Below are 21,604 nucleotides of genomic sequence, written 5' to 3'. Positions count from 1 at the left end.
TGTGTTATTATTATAGCAGCAGTACAAAACAAAGATAAATACTATCAATAATATGTCCACATGAGCTTGATCCAGTGTTACCCTTTGTATCATCATAACCAACTGGAAAGGGTTTGAGGGTGAATGTAATTTCTTTCATAATCCATTTCTCCTGGTTTGTTTCTCATTTCTTTTGGTATTTTTGGCAGGATCACATGTTGATTTCCCAAACTGGTATGAGTCATGGTCACAATTACAGAATTTGCATGCCTTAACCATGCATCAAATCATGCATTTTTTTTAGCGCATTATTAACGTAGCCCTAACGTCAAACATGGAGCTAAAATGACAAAACCTGAGCCGCTCAGCTTAAAGGGCCAGTGTGTAGGATTTACTGACATCTAGTGGTGAAGATTGCAACAAAAATTAATTTCTCTCCCAGTCCAAATCCGAAGGAGAATGGGCACTTAATTTTAAAAACAAGACGGGCCCTCTCTACAGACATGTAGTCTTTGGTTTGCTGAAAACATGGCAGTGGAACACGATATGCTTAACAGAAGAAGCTTTCCGCCCTATGTACATATGAAAAACTCGTCTCTAAGTGAACAAAAATTCAAAATTTGTTCAAAATACCATTTGATTTATACTTCAAAATACTATAACATGAAACAATTTCACCATGTTAATACTCCAATATATTATTGTTCACAATGTACAATTGTACAATTTCACCATGTTAAAACAATGTAGAGAGTTAAAGAGGATCAAAATTCAAGCAGTATGACTTAATGATGCTAAGATATGCTAATTTGCCACAGCTTAATCTCCATAATGGACAGACATAAAATAAATATATATATTGTATTTCAAGAACGAAATCCTCTCATGCAACAAGGTCGTGAATATGTGTATTTTTCTTTCATGATCCTGTTTGGACACTAAAAACCAGAGTGAAGTAGTAGCATCACTGATAATTAGTCAAGCTATACTTTTACTCAGAGGTTGGATGCTTGATGTCAAAGCGTCAAGAACCAACTCCCAAATTAATTGGCCTGATTTTCATAGCAGAAACAAGTGGAACTGATCCCAGTGAGGACAACTTTATTCCATTAATGACTACAGTTCAATGTGGCGATTAATCACAACATTAGTTCACAAATAAAACTAAAATAAAACAGAGTGGCTATTCTTAGAGAACTGAAGACTTCACCTTTCTACCACATGAAGGTTCAGTAAAGTGTGAGCAGAAAGTCATGTCCTAACCATAAAGCCAGTAGTTATGTTTCACTCCACACTCACAGAGGTCCATTCAAGAGTTCCTAGATTTTGCCCTGAAAGGAGTGCAAGCTTAAACGGCTGATTGAAGTGGTACTCTTAAATCAACAAGACATGAGCAGAAATGACTTGCACCCCAGACTGGACCCTTGCACTTTATATAATTGGATGCATATTTAATGTTAATCCGCGAATGTAATTCTATTAAAGCTTGGTTTGGCGCGTATGATCAGCAAGGAGCGAACAGCTGATGTTTTCACTCACCTAAGCGTCCTCTCTTCTTCTGGAGTAAAATCTACAGTGGCACGTGAGGATTTATCGGATGGTCTTTACCGGGATGCTCCCTGTTTAACCGAGTCCCGTTGTGTCTGAGCTCCTCCGTCCTGTCTGCCGCTCTGCGCCCACACTAACAAGCGACTACAGCCGAACCGAGAGCCACTTCAACTCACTAATGAAAGGGATCTGCTGACAATGAAGGGGAAAAGGCAACCACCGCAGCGGGATTAAAAAATAAATAAATAAATCGTCACCCTTCATCAATATTACATTCGCGTGTAAAAATAACCACGGCATTCATCTATTATTTCTATTTTCAGAGGAGGAAAAATCTGTTTTAATTAATTAATTTGGTTTAAGTAAAAGCATAAAAGTCGTTCAGGCAGCACAGACAGTCTGTTTGTTTTGTTTTACTGTGGTTAATCTCAGACTGCACATTATATTAGCCAAGTTATTAAAGCCTGCTATAATCTATGTTTGTTTGTTTTGTTTTTTTTTATAGCCTAGTATGTAGAATCTTAATCTCCAAAATATAAACTCGTCTATTTAACTATATCTGTCAAATAAATTTGCTGAAAGTTAAGTAGGAAGTTAGACTAGTTAGCTACTAGCTCTCTTTATCTTGTTACTGTAGCTATTGAAGGGGAGTGTACTCTATTAGTGTTGATTTTGTGACACGAGTGTAGAGTATTATGTGGACTACTTGGTGTTAGCCACTGTTCTCCTCCTCCACACTAGGTGGCGATACGTGTCTTTTCAGCGGGATAATACCACGTTAATACGGCCCGATTTCCAGTTGACCTATTACGTGATATAATAAACAAGAGTCATTCATGCGGCAGACCAGCATTTCAAACAACAACCACACGGATAATAGTACATTTTTAAATCTCGTACGTCCTGTTCGCGCTACTTCTGGTGCAGGTAAGATCCGCGCTATCCCTCAGACGGTTCTTCTAGCGGCTCCGTTCCTCTTCTTCTTTTGCGACCGGTTTTCTTGGACGTTTTTGTTCCGGGGTCAAACATCAGCGCAGTGGTTGTGGAGCATGCGCACACGCATTATCCGATTGAAAACTCCGATTCCAATCGCATTATCTAGGTGACTCAATTGGATAATGAGAACGTGTTTACGTGCACTTAAATTCTCCTGTTGTAGTCCGATTAAGGCAATAATTTGTTTTTTTTTTTTCACGTGCATGTAAACGCACTGAGGTTGTAACTCTGTGCAGTGTTCAAATAACTCTAGATGAGTGTTAGAAAGTTTACGCTTTCAAAGTGTTAATTTAACACTTCATCTGGCAATTTTGCTGTGCAGGCTTCCAGATATAGAGTAGCCTATAGTAGACTATAGCTTGCTTTGTCTGAGGACAACAAACCTTACTTGCCAGCCCAGACAGTCAGGCAGACTAATTTATGTTGTATTTACTTTAAGTTTGTAAAATAACTGTACAACGCTTCTGTTTGTTTTGGTGGAGGGATTTGGGTTATTTATTTTTGGCAACTATCTGCAGTCTACTTTAGTTGCTTAGCAACCACTTCCATGAATGTGGAAATTAACTACCAAAATGGGTAATTTTATTTTTTTGTGCTTCATTCTTTGACACTTATTATTTATTGAATCATTATCTTTGTTCCAGATATAATTAGTAATTTCCATCCAATCTTACACTGGGCTAAGCTAAATGGTAAACCGAACCTCTAATATGTAACAATACTGGGCAACCCCAATTAATCTCATTCTCATCCAAAAAGCAAACAACAATACTTCTGAAAACCTTACAGTAGGCCAATCACGCTGAACACTTGTCACAACGTTTTAAGATTCACAAAAGCAACACCATCTCTTGATGGGACGTCCCAGCTCCGGTCCTAACACCGAGGTTTCCAGTCAAGCCCCTCCCTTCATGTGAGGGAGGCTGTTGCCGCGGCAACCCTGCATTATGCAGCCGCCCATGAAAGACTCTTTTCAGATTAAAAGGGAAAAGGAAAGAAAGAGAACAGATTCGAGTTATTTGCATTCCTTTTCCATTAATGATTTTGTGTGATTTAAAAGAATAAAAAAAAAAAAAAGGGGGGGGGGTAAGGTTTATTGTCTGGTGTGTATCAGAGGTGGGGGAGGGGTTGATCAGGATGCATATGAAGGCCTCACAACTATTTTAGAAAACAGTCAAAGGGAACTTGCTTAGCATGCAGTGCACAATCACAGGCTCGGAGGAAAGAGTTCTGTTCGTGTCAGCATCCCACCTCTGTTTAATGTCAATGAAACAGGTACAAAAGTTAAAAAAAAAAAAACTGAGGAGGAAACACTGCAGTATGGAAGTGTATCGCAATATGTCAAATAAATGACATAACACAGAATACGCTGAGGTAATCGTTCAAGGGTAAACATCATTTCACGAGGTTCTGGTCACAGCCGCTTGCACCTGCCGCTCTGATTAGTTCAGTGGAGCATGGCGGGATAAGCTCCGTGAATGGCTGCTGAATAACTGACCAACTTGTTTCATCTCATTCATGTTGTTTTGATGTAACGCAGGTTGAGGTCAAAGCTGCAAAGAGGGTCTGATGTGGAAATGATCACAACAAGCTGGCTTTTCTTGTTGTTGTTGGTGGTGAGAAGGATGCTATTAGATAGTACGGCATCATCACGGTTGTGTTAATTAATGCAGAGGAACCAGGAGGTCTGTTGACATCTACAGCAGTAGGGCTAGTAGAGGTACCCCAAAACAAAAAACAGTGTGGTGGATGTTGCAATGTTGCAGAATAACCCTAACCACGTAGGAAAGGCAAGAGGTTGTTCCTTGTATCCCGGTGCCATATATTCCCAAAAAACATCCATGTGAAATACAAGGAAACATTATTCATCAGACCAGGCCACACAGGACCACCAGGAACACCCCACAACAGCCGCAGGTTTGGAGAGATTCTCTGACTCAGTAGTCAAACCATCAAAACTACAAAGTCGCTCCAGTCCTTTCACGCGTCTAACACATCAACTTTGAGGACAAAATGTTCTCGCTCTGCCTGATATATTCCACCCATTAATAAGTGCAATAATTAGATAATTGTGTTGTTTTTTGTTTTTTTTTGATGAAAAGACAGTAAGGAAACATTGTGTGTCACATTAATAAACCTTACCTTCGTAATGCACATTTCACTTTAAATATTAACTATGAATAGACTTAATCCTCAAGAATTTGACCGCAAAAGTGAACATAATGCAGTGTTCTTAGAACTAACTAGTTCAGAAATCAGTTTAGAAGTTTTGATTGTGAAGGAAACTGCCTGACAGGTTACTGAAGGAGAGGTTTGTGCCAGTTTGTTCAAGACCTAAACAAAGTTACGTGGAGACGGACACGTTTTCAGCATCGTACTGGAGCACAACAAAGCGGCATTGAGATGAAAAGCGGAGGAGCACGGTTTCTCCAAGGGTATGAAACATGTTCCTCACCCCATGTTTCTATCCTCTTCTCTCCAGAGTGCTTTCTCTGTGAGGTCAACCCGGGGGCCTTGACTGTTCACCGTGTGTTCATGTCATCTACAGAAGACAGGAGGAGGAAGACACCGTTGGCATCACTCAAAAGCTTTTCACTCACTGGAGCCGCTGCGTTTCGTCCTCGAGTTCGCGTCGGAGTCTGTGTTGGTCAGCTGCTGCCGAGCAGTTGTATTTAAACCGGCCGCTAATCTCACCTGTCCGCAGTTGATCTCCCACTGATAATCCCTGAGGCTGTAGTAGAACGGTTTGTGTTGTGAATGTGCAACAGAGGTTGTGACGGAGGAGTTTGCGCGCATGCAGCCGTTAAAGGTCAGACTGACGCGGGGAGTAGAATGAGCACTGACGTGTCCTTTAAAAGTCCTTTAAAGTGACAGGGAGTAAGGCCTGAATATAGGCCCTGCACAGGCTCCCGTCGCCTGGTATTAACAAGCAAACCATCTCTGAAGAAATGTGCAAACATTCAACGTACGAAGAGGTTTTTAAATTCCCCAGATGTCTTTTCCATTTCCAACTCCCAGAAACAACCGGTGCATTAAACGTTGCCCGTGAAGCAGACAAAAAAATTGCGACTCACTCTTTGTACGCGTGGTGTTGCTGCAGTCTCCTCCCTGCACGTGAGCACTGTGTTTGCAGGCATCCGCTTCATTATGACACCGCTGACGAGTGCGAGACCATGGCCTCACCTCTCCTTTCATCCAACAAACAATCCAACGGCAGGACTTTTTATTTTCTGCCTGTGACAAACGAGAAGATCTGCCACCGCCTTGCAGCAGTCGTCAGAGTGAAAGTAAAGATCCCGCTGTTGAGCTGCAGGATAAGGAGGGATTGAGACGAGCATAATCCCTCGCACATGGCCGCGGTGTCTCTGATCTAGAGATAAACGTGAAAAGTCACGAGCTGCGGGGTTGTGGTTTATTGTAGTACTCCTCCAATGGCCTCCACACAAGGGAGAACAGAGAGAAGGTGGGAAAGCAAAGAAGGAGAAAAGCAGTCTGGGAGTGTTCGTGCTCCAGGGTCTGATGAGCAGAGTGGAACCAGGTGAGGCGGAGTGGGGAGTGGCTGGTCTGAAGAGACACGAGAGAGAGAGGAGCATGGAGGCACAACAGCTACACTCAATGACCACAACACTGAGAATTATGTTCCTGATAGATCGTGATATAGTTTAGGTTATAATGACGCCAAGTAGTGAAAAGGGAATGGCCACGTGTTAATTGTTAGTAGACTTTTACGACGTCATTAACACATTTTCAATCCTGTAAAAAATATGCAGCAGCGATCAATCAAAACATCAAAATGCTGCAAATATACATCAGCACTTCTGTTCTGCACTAAACGTCTCATTGATAATTTATATCTGTGTAATTCTATATGTGCTCCTGGGACAGAAAGGAGGAGAAAAGCCTTGACGGTTAATAAAAACGAATAAATGGTTAAACATTATCGAAGCAGAAGTCATGAATATAAATTGGGCCTTTGGATTCATTCTCATTCATACAGTTATTCACCTTTGACTCTATAGGATCATTCTTTCACTGATATTGTGAAATGTAAATTGTATATTTTTCTGTGAAATGGCATACACAGATGAGCCATAACATTATGACCACCCTCCTAATATTGTATAGGTCTACCGTGTGCCTCCAAAACAGTTGTGACTCATCAGAAAATGGACATGGGTCTTCTGAGGGTGTCCTGTGGTGTCTGATACCAGGAACGTTGTTAGTGGGGACTTCTGGGTGCTATGGGTTTAGAGGAGGTGTCTCTGTGGATCAGACTTGTCCCAGTTCATCCCACAGATACTTGATCAGTTTGGAATCTAGTGAATTTAGAGGCGAAGTCAACAGTTCTTTCTTAGTTCTTTCTAAACTATTGAACACTCACATGCCAGTTTATTAGGCACAATTCCTGCAACACAACACAATTCAATAGTACCACAAACCACGGCCTCAGACATGACAACACATTTGACTCAACGAGACACTCTGCTGCCCTCTGGTGGAGGACAGACAGAGAGGCAACACTTCCAGCCCTTAGCATGTCCACTGATGAAAACAGGTATGTTGTATTGTACCGTTTTCATGGATAAAGAAGCAGATATCTATTGTGTATGTAACATAAAATTCAAATATTTTAATTGATATTTGAGTTAATATTAGTTTGATATTTCATTTTCTAAGAACATAGTGTGTATGGAAAAGCAAAATGTGTTTGTTAAATTTAATCACTAAACAATGTTTAACATTATTTGGCTCTTATTGGTAGAGGCTATAATAATAAAAATATTAATAGACTGTTGTTCATTGTATTGAATGTGCACGACCTGGTGAAAAACGTCTTTTTTCCATCTGTTCAGGGTAAAGACAAACCAGGAAGGAGTTTTCCACAGCAACACGTGATTTTATTTTATTTATTTGACGTCATCATCAGAAACAGAAACTGCAGATGTGCAGACCATCACAACCCGTCATTGGTCTGATCAGAGGTGATAATTTGCACAAAGGTATTGATCAGTCTTTTCTTTCTTGCAGCACAGAGCACCTATTTGCCTCAGCCTCATGAAAACAGAAGACACATCACCATGTCATCGAAAAAAAAAAGAAGAGAAAAAGCCCCCTGCCATATCTAGCCGCTCCTTTCCGGAGTTGTATAAAAGACAATGGACACTACAGTAAGACACATTTAATCATTCGGTGAAAGACACAGTTGAAGGTGCTACAGAATCAGTATGTTTGTCTGAGATGTAAAAAAAAAGCTGAATAAGCTGAAGGTAGAATAAAGTCGCAGAACACACACAGATGCCTTTTAAACTTTGGTGGCGGCTGTAGCAGGACAGCAGTTTGCAGACCGTGTTGACCTTTTTGGGTTTACAAGGCCTTCACTTCATACTGGCAACCGAAGCGTGGACCGTCACTATGGCGACCATCCCGCAACGAGGAAGCTGTGGTGAAAAAGGGGGCGGGGCGGGATTCAAATTCTACAGCTGTAAACCGGCGACATGCAGTGCAAAGGGCGCCCATTGTGATGTTCAGAGCTGTTAAAATGAGAAAGGCGGCAGGGTGCATTGTGGGACACACGAAGGAGGAGGAAAAACAAACCGTTCTCGGGGAAATGCATCCACACAGCTGATTGGGTCGCGGCATAAATAGCGTTTCCTCTTTTTAAAAAGGGTCGGTTTATGATGTGAAGTTTACATCGAACCTCAGAAAGAACAAAACGTCCACAGCACAACTGAAGACTCATCTTTAAAGTTGTCATTTTTTTAGTTTGGGAGGTTTATAGATGTTAAAAGACTGGATCTAAAATGGGAGTAGAGGTTGACAAGCAGGGGCTTTTCTTAATTAAGTGCTGAAATGACAAATTGATAAGCAGTGTTAATAATAATCTGCCACATTTCTCAGATGTGGTTAGACAAAACAAGTGTTATCTGTCCCCTTAGGTTTGATGGACTTCAAGAGAGACATGGTTTATGCTCTTATCTGGTCATTTAAATGTCCTGAAGACAAACTTTATTGATTGTTTATGAAAGATAGAGCCCTGAATGGCTACACAGGTCAAAGAGCAAAGTTCTTTTTATTATTATTATTTCCCTGTTTGTGTTATTGAGTCAGAAATGTCAATTACATATGATCAAACCTGCACGTTTCAGATTGAACCTTTACAGATACAAACTCTACTTAACATTAATTGATGCCAACTTGGAAATGCTTGCAAACAGACATCCCAGTCCTGCATTACGTCCGTTTTCTCCACACTCTGCGATAGGGGATCTATATTTAGGCAATGTGCAGGGCCACACACACACACACAGTTGCGTGTCACACTGAGCCTTTTGTGTCATCGCTCCATCAGCTTCATTTGCATTACAGGGAACAGGAAGACATCCATGGCATGCCAACACCCTGCCACACCGTGACTCTCAGCCGTCTGTTTTAAAACATCTGTGTTTATAAGGTTCATACTTCACTCTAATCCCCTTCATTTATTCATTTTTTTATTTATTTAAGCCATGTAAACATATTGATAGTCAGAAAATACTATGTCTTTACATAATGTACAGAGTGAATCACTAACCAGTGGAGGTTTCTACTGGTGATGGATCGGCTACATTAAGCTTTAAGGCAATGCACTGTCGTGAGTGTTGTTGCCATCGTGGCAATGGCACAATGCAGACTGAAAGGCAAGTGGTGCGAAGTGGTCAAAGCGCGTGAACTCGGGCCTCTTTTTGCTTTACCATTACACCTGAGACACAGACGCTATGGGTCGGTTTCCTGAAAAGTGAAAATGTTTGAAAGGCAACAGAAGGTTGTTTAATGGATGTTACTGCGGCTTTGGAGATTTATCCAGATTCCACAAAGATTCTTCATCACACATCTGGGTGTAATCCTCTCGCTCTGATCACAAATCTTTAATGTACTGTGTCACTGGCGCAAATGATGAATTCTGTTTTAGGTCATTCAAATTAAGCACCACATATTTTACTGGTGGTTTGCAACCAACATATATTACTTAGTTTGCATGTTTGCACATGCACACGGTTTTAGTGATTGTTTTATTGTGCTGGGAGCTGTAAACTGAGGGGCCCACATGTGATAAATAAAGTTTTCTGAAGTGACCTGACCTGAATATACACTACCAGTCAAAGGTTAAAAACACTCCAGTATTTCTTTCTTTTTTTATTGAAATATTTGCAGTTTAATGTCTCATTTAGACCAAATAAACCACTGAAGTAAAAAAAAAATCATGGAATCAATATATAACCTGAAATATGCTCTAAACTCATCACAGTAGCTATATGTGGCTGATTTAACATGTGAACACACTTGTTACCTTCTTTCTTTCTAAAATAGAAATCTTTTTTTGTTGTTGTTGTTGCAGAAGTTTCCAGAAATGTGTGGAACTTGTATCACAAACCAGCTCCATGGGGTTAAAGGTCCACTCCATATTTTCCATCTTTCCATCTTCTTTGTATCCTGAGGTAGTTCTCGTTTAGCTTGGACTAAAGTTCATTATCTTGCTGTAGGATGAAACCTTGACCAACTAAACCAGAGGATACCGCAAGATCTTTTGACTGGTAGTGTATTTTTCAGTCATCTTTCAACTTAAACCATGCTAAAAGCGTGAAGAGAAATTCATCATCTCAGCCAGTTGTTTATGTCCAAATTAATTCAACATAAAAACTATATGTATTTTTCCCCCGACACAAGATAATGGGTTTATGTAATTTTGGCAGGATATAAAATGGGCATTTGTCATTTATGACAGCATCTAAATACCTGTATTGGTATGTGTTTCCGTCCAGATGTGTTAAAGAGCGGTGATAGATTTGTCTTAAATAACCTTCTGTGCTCTTCAAACGTCACTGTGAATTATTTTCTCAGAAAACTCGATAACCAGTTCTTGTGCTCCGCGACTGTAATGGCAACACATGCGAGTAGAAAAGTGGATCTAGGCTAAGACTGTTTAGGATAACAGCTAATCACGTCGATAAAGGTGCAGGATTTAGAGTGTGATGAGATGACATCCTTCACAGTAGAAAAATGAGATTGGAGTGTCAGAATAATTAATTACATGACTGGTGATATTTCAGTGCTGTTTCAAAGCTTTTCTTTCACAGCGTTTTATCGTGTATTAGCCTAAACAGGAAACATTTCCTACGTGCGCTTCTACTCCACGATATTATGGAGGAGTTCTAACACATACATTTACAGACTACTGACACATACATCGACTAGGTACCAGAGGTACCACAGTTTGGTATACACAGGCGTAATATCTAACTTTATATGTTGTAGTAACATTGATATATCAGGAATTTATAAAAAGTGACATTGCAGTTATTTTAAAACTGACCAGATTTTGCCTGCGTCTTCGTCATGCAGAACCACATAAACGTCTCTACTGCTTCTGCTGGTACAAGGCCACTGCGATCATTTCTGAGGTATCAGGCAAAGAAACCGTGAAGCAGACGTGAAGGCGAGAGGAGGAAGCAGCGAAAACAAAAGACACTGTAACAGCAGCAAGGCAAGATACAACAAATCTTGTAACCCTGAATGAAACAGACACTGAACTTCAGTCTCAAATTGTCAGAGCTAATTAGCAGCATTACATAGTCAGCGGTGCTCGACATCGACATCATCACAGACACTAGCACATTCGGTACACAGACCGATAAGCAGGCAAAAAGGAGTCTGTGTAAAAACATCAATTTGCCATTTGTCAGCTTAGTTAATGCAACCCTACCCTTTAGAAAAAAAGTCGTGAATAGTGGATTTTTTTTTTTTTTTGAACAAACAAAACAGGAACATGTGGAGAAGAAGTTCATTGCATCTTGCTCTTTGAAATTCGTAAACCCAATACAAAGTCACCTACTGGATGACACAGCTTAATGCGCTTTCCAGGTTCTTGGATTTTGCATGATAAATGATATATGATTATATCTTCACTGTAGGTGGGAAAAATTAGAAGATCTGAATTTACATGTAACGCAGGAGAACAGTTTTCTTGTTTGTGCAGTCTTTCCTGTTTCCTCTGGTTTTACTTCCAGCTTGGCTTCGTGCTCCTGCCAGAAGCCACTAAGTCTCTAGACTTTTCAGAAAAGCTGCTATTCTTGCGAAATTCCTCGCGCGTTGCAGACGGAGGTGGGGTCTCGCTGCGGTGGGCGCTGCGACTGGCCGCCTTCACGCTCTGCACCCGTCGCAGGCTTGTCCCCTGCGGCTGCTCCTCGCCGGTGTGAACCGTGGGCGACACCCGGTTCTGCTTCCCAGCGCTCTGTCTGGCCGCGAGAGAGGGGCTTCGGGATGGAGTGGAGGGGACGGACGGGGTGGCCAGCTCCTTCTTTGTCCTGGAAGACGAAGCTACGGTATTGCGAGCAAAGCTGGGGACGCCGGAGGTGTTTTTCGCAGTGTGCGTTTGCGAGCTGCTGTTCTCGGAGGAAGCTCCACCTTGAGTCTGAGCTTGGGCCTGAGCTTGGGCCTGGGCCTGGGCCTGGGCAAGGGCTCTCAGGGTGGAGCGACACATCTTCTCCTCGGGCGGCGCCTTGGGGATGTTCCTCAGGGGTTTGGCGCTCGGCTTGTGGATGGAGGCCTTCCTCGGCATCGAATCACGCGCCCATCTAGAAATGCTCCCCGCGAGGCCACCTCCTTTCTGGGTTTTTGACTCGTCAGGAGGCAAACTGGAGTGTCGAGGAGGTCTTGTTGCCTTCTCGCTCCTGCCTCTCGCCGGAGTGCTCTGGTCACGGAGAGGCCGCCGTGTCTCTGCACTCTCGTGCACCGTAGTCCTTTCTACCCGCTTGCTGCTACTTGTCCTAGTGAGCTTAGAAATGGGCACAACTTTCCGCATGCCCTGGCTCTCACTGCTGGTCAGCATCCGCACAGCACGACCTCCAACACCCTTGGTTGCTTTGTTAGCTTTGCTCTTTGCGTGCACCACTTTTCTACCGTTTTTCTGCGCATCTTTGTCCACACCCTGTTTCCCTTCGGCCGTGTCGCAGCTCTCCGTGTCCCACTCTTCCGTGGTAGCAGAGGGAGTCATGGACGCCGCGTCCACAGATTTCGGCGGCAAGAGCTCATTGGTAGAGACGGATTGGTCGTTGGGAGACATGGACCCTAAATTAGAGGACAAGGAGCTTGGATCTTGCTGGCTCTCCTGATCTTTGCTACTGTCTGTCGTTCTGGAACAAAGACCTTCTTTCGGTAAAGATGAACTCTCGACCTCCGAGTAATCCAAGGTGACGGAGCAGTCGGTTTCTGTGCAGTCTAGTATGTACAACACTGGCTTCTTGTTGGATACTGAGGTGTCCAGGGGCAGGGGAGTATCACAGGTTGTTGATGAAACTGTGCTGCAGTCTTCGTCTTTCTCCCTCTCAGGGGAGTGCCCTGCCTGGGCCAGAAGATCCATTTTACCTTCCCATGTAGCCTTAGTTTCTGCCCCTCTCTCTAAAAAGTCATCATGTAGAAGGTTTTCTAGAGTCTTGGGAGGCGACCGTCTCTCTTTCTCCACATCGGTCACCACAACGTCTCCCTGGTTGACAAAGTGCATATGATTACTGTTATTGTTCGGACTAGGTAGGTCAAAAGCTTGCGGACCTCGAACTAAAGTATGCTTCTCCACACTAACATTCATTTGGCCGGTAATTGTTGGGTTGGGAAGGGAAGGCTTCTGAAAGACACAAAAGGGACGAGGCAGGACACTGCTCTCTGACACAGATGAGTAATTATTGTTGTTGTTGTTATATGGGTCTTCATTAACATTTTTCCCAGAGGAGGAAAACCTGGCTAGTGGGCTGATAGGTTCAGTTTCAGCATGAGGAGACGTCACTTGTCTGTCACTGCCCAGCTCACGGCTGTTGTCCTGGGTTAAAATCCAGGGTGTCATCCTTCGCTGGAGAGGGCGGCCCGACCGAGGTAGGCTGTTAAACTTTGAATAGTCTGTGGGGCTTCCAGTGCTTCCAAACAGCTCCAGGTATCCCTGGAGTTCACGATCTGCAATGGAGGTCATGGTGTGACGATGGCGGCGGGCGCTGGCAGACCGGGACAGCGGGCTGTGGGGACTCTGGGCCCTCTGCTGGAAGAAGTCCAGAAGGCCCTCCTTGGTGAGCATCTCCACGTCGTTCTCACTGCTGCTGCGTCCGAACACGCTGCTCTGATCCGTGCCTGACCACGCAAACCGCTTTTCCTCCAGCTCTCTCAGACGACGCTGCCTGGCTGCCTCCTTCAACTCTCGGTCCGTGTTGTCCTGGGAGAAACAAACAGAGGACAAGTTTAACTTCGAGAGAATAAGTTCACTCATCTCCGTGCATACTTTTAACACACAGTTGTCACGACAACCTGTCAAATAACACAGTAAGCACAAATGTTCCTGCTATTTAAACAGGCCTTGTCATCAGTATTGCTACTTTCAGTTGTACTGGAAACCAGTAGTTCTGGTTTATAAAATTTTACGTATTCAAGATCTGATGCTGGCTGCAAGGGAGCACTATTATAATTAATTTCTGGATCAACTACAAAGTGAGTAAACTCTGTTAGATGTGACCAAAGACTGAGTAAAGATGGAGACGGTAGAACTCCTCTAAAGTGAAGCCAAAGCAAGTAGAGCTCCCCCTGGTGTCTGACTGTAGTATAGGTCATAAACTCCACCTCCTCCATGTTAGTTATATTTATTTTAAAAGGATGGTCTCTGTCATTGTAGGTAGTTAATATGATAGTGATGCATACACAAGTGTCAATTTTTCTAATAAGTTTTGTTTTATCTAGTTATTTGATGCTATAGAAACAGGATGTGACATCATGATGTCTACCTGTTGTCACGGAAAAAGTTCCATGAAGTGTTGTTGTAGGACCGTGAGTTAGGGATAAATAAATAAACAAGTAGATAAATAAATAAGAACAGTGTATAATCCAACACTTCTTTCTGACAAGTTGAGGTAGAGCAGAGCGCAGTATTAATTAAAAGAAAACGTGAGTGCGTGGGTTGTCTACTGATAACACATCAGTTTGGCCAGAGTCGTCCATATACAGTCCATGGATGTGACTGATATTAACAATTAACAATTTCTTTTAGTAATAATGTTGCTGGTATTTGTTGATGATGGGTCAAGTTGTCACAAGTCAGAATGGTCCTTTCACTCAAACTGACCTTGACAGCTTTCTTGAACTTGATACAGAAGTCCTGGAAGATCCTGAAGCACTCGTCCAGCTTGAAGGTGTCCTTGTCTTCGCAAAAGAAGTCGATGAGAGTGCTCCCCTCTTTACGCAGATCCAGCCTGCGCCTCTTTAAGTCCTGAAGCGTCTGTGCCGCACTCTGAGACAGGACATCACCGGACGTGTTATCCACTTATACAGATGTAATTATATACAGCAATTATATACAAGAGAGGACGAAATCCAACTTCCGGTATTATGTAATGTGTTACATAACTGCTGCTTCACCTGCAGAAAAGGCTCCAGCTGCTGCAGTAGCTCCTGGTCTCCTTGAACCTTCTCCTCCAGGGATTTGATTCGGACATACAAAGAGGAAAACTCTGTCTCGATGTTCTCCACTGAAATTCTACATGAAAGCAACAGAAAGGGAAAAGAAAATGTGCTCAGAGACATGTTTGGTTACTACATATTAACTCAAAACAGAGCTTGGTGAGGCGATATCTGAGAATATTTGGCTGAATGTAGTGTCATTCCTTTAGAAACAAAGACAGGGCTGCTGGGAGATTTTTTTTTTTCCACTGTCCGTGTCTTTGTCTGCATGCAGCATCAGCAGCAGCAGCGCTCAGACCACACAGACATGACCTTGTGGAGCTGTCAGAGCTTGACAGTCGCACACTGCTGTGAACACGATCCTTAGAGTACTGCACTTTAGTTAGATGTCAGCCTCGGTAATGAGGCTTGACTTGTGAAGAAGTAACACCTGCTTAGTCACTCCTAAAGACATTCATTTAAACCTACGGTGGCTCTAGAGGCACAGGGGTAATAGTTTTTATGAATGTTTTGTTACGGTGTCAGTCACTAAAGTCTGGGTTGTGTGACGGTTTATGGAAAGCTCTGATTGACAGTTCACTTGTGTGATGAACTCATCTGGATATCGATTTTTTTTTTTAGTCCCGCTTTATATACTCTCTACGCTCTCTACGCCTGGTTGGCACACTCCAAATTATTCTGCAATAGTGGGTTAATGTTCCAAGCCCAACATGGTCTTTCTCTTGTGCCCATTTACACCTGATGGAAATACACTGACCAGCCACAACATTAAAACCACTGACAGGAGAAGTAAATAACATCGACAATCTTGTGACAATGTTCTGCTGGGAAACTTTTGGACTTGGTGTTCATGTGGATGTTACTTAGACATGTACCACACACCTAGACCAGACCAGGCACCTCCATCACGTAGCAGTGGCATCCCAGCAGGATACAGCCTGACACACACACACACACAAATGGTGGTTGGCATGGCTTTCCAATTCCCTAGATCCCAAACTGATGAAGTCCCGACCCACAGGACCCAAAGGCCCCCATTAACGACATCCTGTAGCCAGACACGCTGGGAAGGCCCATGTCCATTCTCTGATGAGTCACAACTGGTTTTATTGTTGTGGCTGATCGGTGTGCATGTGCCCTTTTAGCTCCACCACCTAGTTGCTAACTTTATCAGTTTCTCCTGTGGCTGGTTTGCTGCTGGTGGCATATTTAAGAGCTTCTGGCCTGAAAACAGCTGCCCGCTGAGGTCGTAAACAACGTTATAAGACACTGAGAACCTGTGTGATAAAGCTAGAAAACAATGAGCAGGAAAATGCTGAAAAGCCTCTTCTGTGTGTTTATCGCAACATGAATATTTATAGGGGAGGGTTTCGAGATGTCTAGTTCAGAGTCCACTTTCTATTTTATTGATGCAGCCTTCTGGCAGACTTGCACCTACACGCGATCTCTGTATAATTAGATTGTGGAGTGAAAAAGGGAACAGACTTACTGGCACAAACTTAGCGGTCACATCTTGAAAGAAAATTTAAGTTTATTTTCTCAGTTTACCTGGCTGCACTCTGGACATCCTGAAGCTTCTCTGGAAACTTGAGCAGCTTCTCGTCTTTCTTCTTTGCCTCCTGTGTGGAGAGGCACATTATGCAATTCAAATATAAATGTCTGCCATTGTATGAGGTATTTGCTTGAAAGACTAATCTCTGCCTGGTTATGTAACAGCTCAGCCAGCCATGTTTGGCTCTTTTCTGTTTCCTGTTACCATCTGCTGTCCACCTGCCCCCCTGCAAACTCAAAGCTTGGACACGCTTTTCTCAAGCAGAGTCTCTGTGGATGATTTACTATATATAAAATTAATTCCCAGTGACTCAGGAATACATTTATTTTGCTCCGTGGTGTACAACTAGAATCTTGGATGGTTACAGAAACAAGGGCAGATGAGAGTCTTTGCCAACAGGAAACGTCTTGAGTGTTAATGTAACTCCACTATCATGTCTGAAACTCCACCTTATTGTGTTGTACTCGATTGTGTAAGGACTTAATGGCATCGGGTGTATCATGTTGCACACAGCTTTACTAACCATGGCCACAAAGTGCAGCAGGTTCATGCCCGGTTTGTTGGCCTTGGTGTCAGCCAATGAGAGGAGGGATGACAGCTTGAATCCAACAGCGTTTCCTGCATAACCACCCTGAAAACAGAAAGACATTAAGGCCGGCCATTTTTTATTGGTCTTGTCTAATCACAGAGTGTAAACAAACGACTGATGTAGCCACAAAGCCTGAAAAGCGAAACCAGTGCAGAAGTAAGTTAAACTGATGTTTAACAGGAGCTAGTCTGAATAGACCTCAAATCAAATATCATTATTCAACTTAGCTATTGGGTATTTGCTTCACTGCCTTTCAAACAACAGTAATTAGCTTGATTTACATGTCTGGTTTGGAGTGATGGGCTCTAAACAAGATTCTCCCCTCACTCTTCCCCAGCTCCTCCCTCTTCTCCAAACACCAACACCAAAGACTGTAAATAACATGATGGTGGAACAGCTTCGCTACAGTGAAGCCAAAGCAAGTAAAGCTCCCCCTGGTGGTGGGATTCAAGTCAAATATTCATTTTTTTCAAAGATCATTTCTGTCATTTTACATAGTTAATATAACGTTCAAGTTCTAGTACTGATTTTTTTTCTGAGGAGACTCATTTTATTAAATTATTTGACAGTATAGAGGGCATCACTGATGTCACTGCCGCCTGGGGCCACGCCCCCTGAGTGGCAAAAACATGGTGTAATGTATCAGAAAATACAGCAAGACCAGGAAAAAAAATGTGCAATATCAGATCAAGTAAGGGTGACTGGACTCGATAATGATCCATACCAACTAGAATGGATTTGGAAAAGTTGACTAGCCTCAGTTTCAGTAAGTTTAAGTTAGTTTTAGTTCAACTCAGTTATGATAAATGTAGCTAAATAAAAGATGCTAACGCTAAGAGCTTTACTAAGTATATTCCGTTTTTGGTGAGAATAAGACCATTATAGATTGAAACCAGCCTATTTGGTGAACCCAGAAAGGCAGCAGAGTACTGTTTTTACTATTTCACAGCTCTTACAGCGTTCATGATGTTCCCGGCCTGCAGCACCAGATGCAGGATGGCATGAAGCTCCTCACAGGTCATCAGCTCTATAGGGAGAGATCAATATAAACTCAATTAGAGATGCTGGAGCAGATCGCACTGGCTCACTCCATGCAATTTCATTTTCATTTAACACTGCATTTCAAGAAATATATCTGCCGTATTAACTTATCCATTCCAGATCCATCAGTGCTTGAAGGATTTTTTTATATATTTATATCTGACCTCTCCTTTCAGTACTAACAACGTGCTCTTAGAAAAATCAGAACAAGACAGATAAAAGGAGAGTGTGGCTCAAAAAACAAGTTAAATTATTAATCTAGCTTTTTGATTAGCTCCCAATCTCCTGGACACAGGTAGGTCCAGTTTGTGTGAGCACACATGTGTGTTACTTTTCTCTATATTCCAATATCAGGTTATTAGTCATGCTAGCAGATCGACTAAGTTGAAATATAAACAACTTTGACATTGATTTTTCTTGTGCAAAAGCTCTCCAGCGATACACACACTAATGCATCTCTTAGATTATTTCAAACAGACCGGTACAAACATGACACATGCGTTCTCTTTCTTTCCATCCTGTCCTCGCGTCTCCGTATCTCGGGTGACACGTTCCTACTTTTTTGTTCGCCACCGCTAGCAGCTCAGATATCTGGGTCACTCGCCTGATCGTGTGTGCGCGTATGAATGTACCAGAGCCAGGGGGTTGTTGTTACCTTTCGTGGCGACGCGGACGACATCGATCTCGTGGCCCATCACAGCACAGCAAGAGAAGAACTCCTCACTGAGGACCATGGCCTCGATACGAACCTCGAACCTGGCCGGAGACGGAGCAGGGAGGATTTAAATTTGTTGTTCACTGCTACTAAACTGTAACTCTGTGATTATACATGTATTTATATTTAATTAATATAATTTGAATTTTGATGGAGAAAGTCACAAAGTCGATTAGTTTCCTTTTCCTCACAAACTTTTAACAGAATAAACTGAACACTGAGTGCTTGCAGATGGGAACGAGGATGACACACTTTTTCTAAAGCTGATATGAGCTCTTCCTCAAGCCTAATTAGACACAAACAACCCTTACAACAGATGAAAGGAAGGCACCAGAAGTTCAATGGAAAGTCTTTGCATTTCAGTGTAAATCCGTTACCGTCCCCAGATCGCTTCATTTCACATTCCCCATTCACACGCTTGCACCATTCAAATCCACTTACCGAGGCACCCGGATCAAGAAGTACATAAAGGAATCAACCAGTGTCAGCTTGTCTGGATCTCCCTTAAACGCCCGTAGCTTCTTGATCTGAAGAGAAAAGAAAGAGAAACGGGAAGCTCGACAGAATCCATTGACCTCAGCCCACATAAACTCTTCCTGCTCTTCAATTCAAAAGCAAATAACACTTTGTTAAAAGCCAGACAGTCAAACACACACACCTCCTCCGCGTCAGGCAGGAGTTTCAGCAGGTCTTTGAGCAGCTCTGCTCCGTAAATCTTCCCTTCTCCTCGTCGTATGTCTTCAACAATGGAGCGGTTGGACCTGAAAGAAAGTTGGTTCACTTTCAGGTGAAAGAAGCAGCGCAGGTGTTCTCTTTGAACACCTGCACACTCTCGAGGCTGCATCACAACATCCTGTAAAGTTGACTGTCATTTTGTCCAGAATGTATTTTAGGTATCACAACGCATCAAAAGACAGAGAAAGAGTTACAAAGTGCACGTGACTTCTTTATTGGTCGCGCATTTTCAAATAATAAAAGGACAGCTGTTTGAAGCGTCTCACCAAACATTTACTACCACGTGTTGTTGTGGCTCTTCACATGGTTGGATGGAAACGTAACGGATTGAATCACTATCAATGACATTTCTAATCCATCTACAACTCTGACATGATCTTGGTCACCATGGCTGTGTGTGTTAACAGTGAATAAAAACAGATGATGAAAGATTACACACACCGATCAGGCATAACATTATGACCACCTTCTTAATATTGTGTTTAAGTTTGAGTTTATTTCATTTATATAGCACCTTAAAAGCAAAGAGCATCCGCACTAAAGCGCTTCACATTCAACATGTCATATAACCATGTAAACTACAGATCAAAATGTATCAAGAAACCCAAGGTGACCAGATGAAAAACTGAAAACAGATCAAATGCCACTGAAAGCCAAGTAATAAAGATGGTTCTTAAAGTGCTTCTTAAAAGCCTCTGCAGAGTCAGAGCTCCTACTAGCTTCTAACAGGCCGTCCCAGAGCCGAGGGGCTGCGACAGAAAAGGTTCGATCCCCTGCCTTCTTTTTCCCTAAATGTGGCAAAGCTAACATATCACGGACTGAGGATCTGGTGTAAGGGGCGAGAAGCTCAGAGATACATGAAGGGGCGAGAGCATGGAGGGATTTATAAACAAGCCGAAGAATTTTGAAATGTGTCCTAAAATGAACGGGGAGCCAGTGTAATGATGCAATGTCTTCCTTGTGCCTCCAAAACAGCTGTGACTCATCAGAATGTTGTTGTTGGCAATGTTGGCAACAACAAGTTAGTGGGGGGGGTCTTTTGCTCCTATGGGTTGAAGGGAGGGGCCTCTGTGGATCATCCCACGGATACTTGATCAGTTTGGGTGAATTTGGAGGCCAGATGAACATGGTTTTCATGTTTTTGTGTGTGTGTGTGTGTGTGTGTGTCTGTGTCAGGCTGCATCCTACTGCTATCAAGGAGCGTCATTGCTGTAGGGTGGGGCTGCCTGGTCTGATCTAAGTGGGTGGTATATGTCTAACATCCACATGAATACCAGGTTTCCCTGCAAAACACTTTATTTCCTAAAAAGTTATTCACTTATCTGGTCATAATGTTGTGGCTGATAGTTTGAAGTTTATAGTAACAGTGTGTCAAACTTGAAGAAAGAAAACAAAAACCTAAAAAGAACAGTGTAATAATGAACCGATTCCTTACAAGAACAGTGGAAATAAAACAGAGCGCACAAGATTAAACACCAACTGTGATGTCATTCCTGCTCATGCTCTGTCTTGACTCAGCAGATCGTGTCTCACAGTCAAATAGCATTAAAATACATTGGAGAGCCATGCAAATAGTGCGCCATGCAAACAAACACCTAACACACGCTGCTCCAGACAACTTACGCAACGCAGCGCCGAGTCTGGATGAACACACCTCGAGATTTCCTGAACTAATTAATGCGGAACAATGCAGCTCTAAGAAAGCCTATTATAATGACTGACACACATTTTGACCCTAATCTCCGTCACTTATTATGGTTTCAGGATTTTAAGTTCTTCAGACTGATGGTAACAAAAACCACACACACACAAACTGAAAGTGTTTTGAACACATCATCGCTCTTGAAGCCAATGTCCCTCAGATGTGAACAACTGAAAAGTAACAGAAGGAAAAAATTATGTCTGTTGTTTTGTCTTTTTCCTGTTTTGACTAAATTCATGTCCAGCTTCCTCTCACTTGAGTCTCAGGTCACAGACACAG

At 42.6% G+C, this 21,604-nt stretch overlaps 2 protein-coding genes across 2 annotated transcripts in view; both read right to left on the bottom strand.

The window, feature by feature from the left end:
- trim2a (tripartite motif containing 2a) overlaps positions 1-1,659 on the bottom strand; it is a 28,422-nt gene extending 26,763 nt beyond the window's left edge. Inside the window, exon 1 of the mRNA XM_047578764.1 lies at positions 1,519-1,659. The gene's annotated coding sequence lies outside the window, so the exon portion shown is untranslated. The remainder of the gene's footprint in view (positions 1-1,518) is intronic.
- A 5,757-nt stretch (positions 1,660-7,416) lies between these two features.
- fhdc1 (FH2 domain containing 1) overlaps positions 7,417-21,604 on the bottom strand; it is a 35,714-nt gene continuing 21,526 nt past the window's right edge. The window contains exons 4-12 of the mRNA XM_047575127.1: positions 19,547-19,649; positions 19,330-19,415; positions 18,829-18,929; positions 18,089-18,159; positions 17,067-17,174; positions 16,540-16,610; positions 14,950-15,067; positions 14,657-14,821; positions 7,417-13,756 (exon numbers count right to left, since the gene is read on the bottom strand). Of these exons, the coding sequence (XP_047431083.1) occupies positions 11,558-13,756; positions 14,657-14,821; positions 14,950-15,067; positions 16,540-16,610; positions 17,067-17,174; positions 18,089-18,159; positions 18,829-18,929; positions 19,330-19,415; positions 19,547-19,649 (3,022 nt within the window). The 3' untranslated portion in view covers positions 7,417-11,557. The remainder of the gene's footprint in view (positions 13,757-14,656; positions 14,822-14,949; positions 15,068-16,539; positions 16,611-17,066; positions 17,175-18,088; positions 18,160-18,828; positions 18,930-19,329; positions 19,416-19,546; positions 19,650-21,604) is intronic.

The sequence above is a fragment of the Mugil cephalus genome, chromosome 2 (assembly GCF_022458985.1).
Source record: "Mugil cephalus isolate CIBA_MC_2020 chromosome 2, CIBA_Mcephalus_1.1, whole genome shotgun sequence".
In the NCBI taxonomy this organism is placed as follows: domain Eukaryota; kingdom Metazoa; phylum Chordata; class Actinopteri; order Mugiliformes; family Mugilidae; genus Mugil; species Mugil cephalus.
This window is presented reverse-complemented; position numbering and strand designations above follow the sequence as displayed.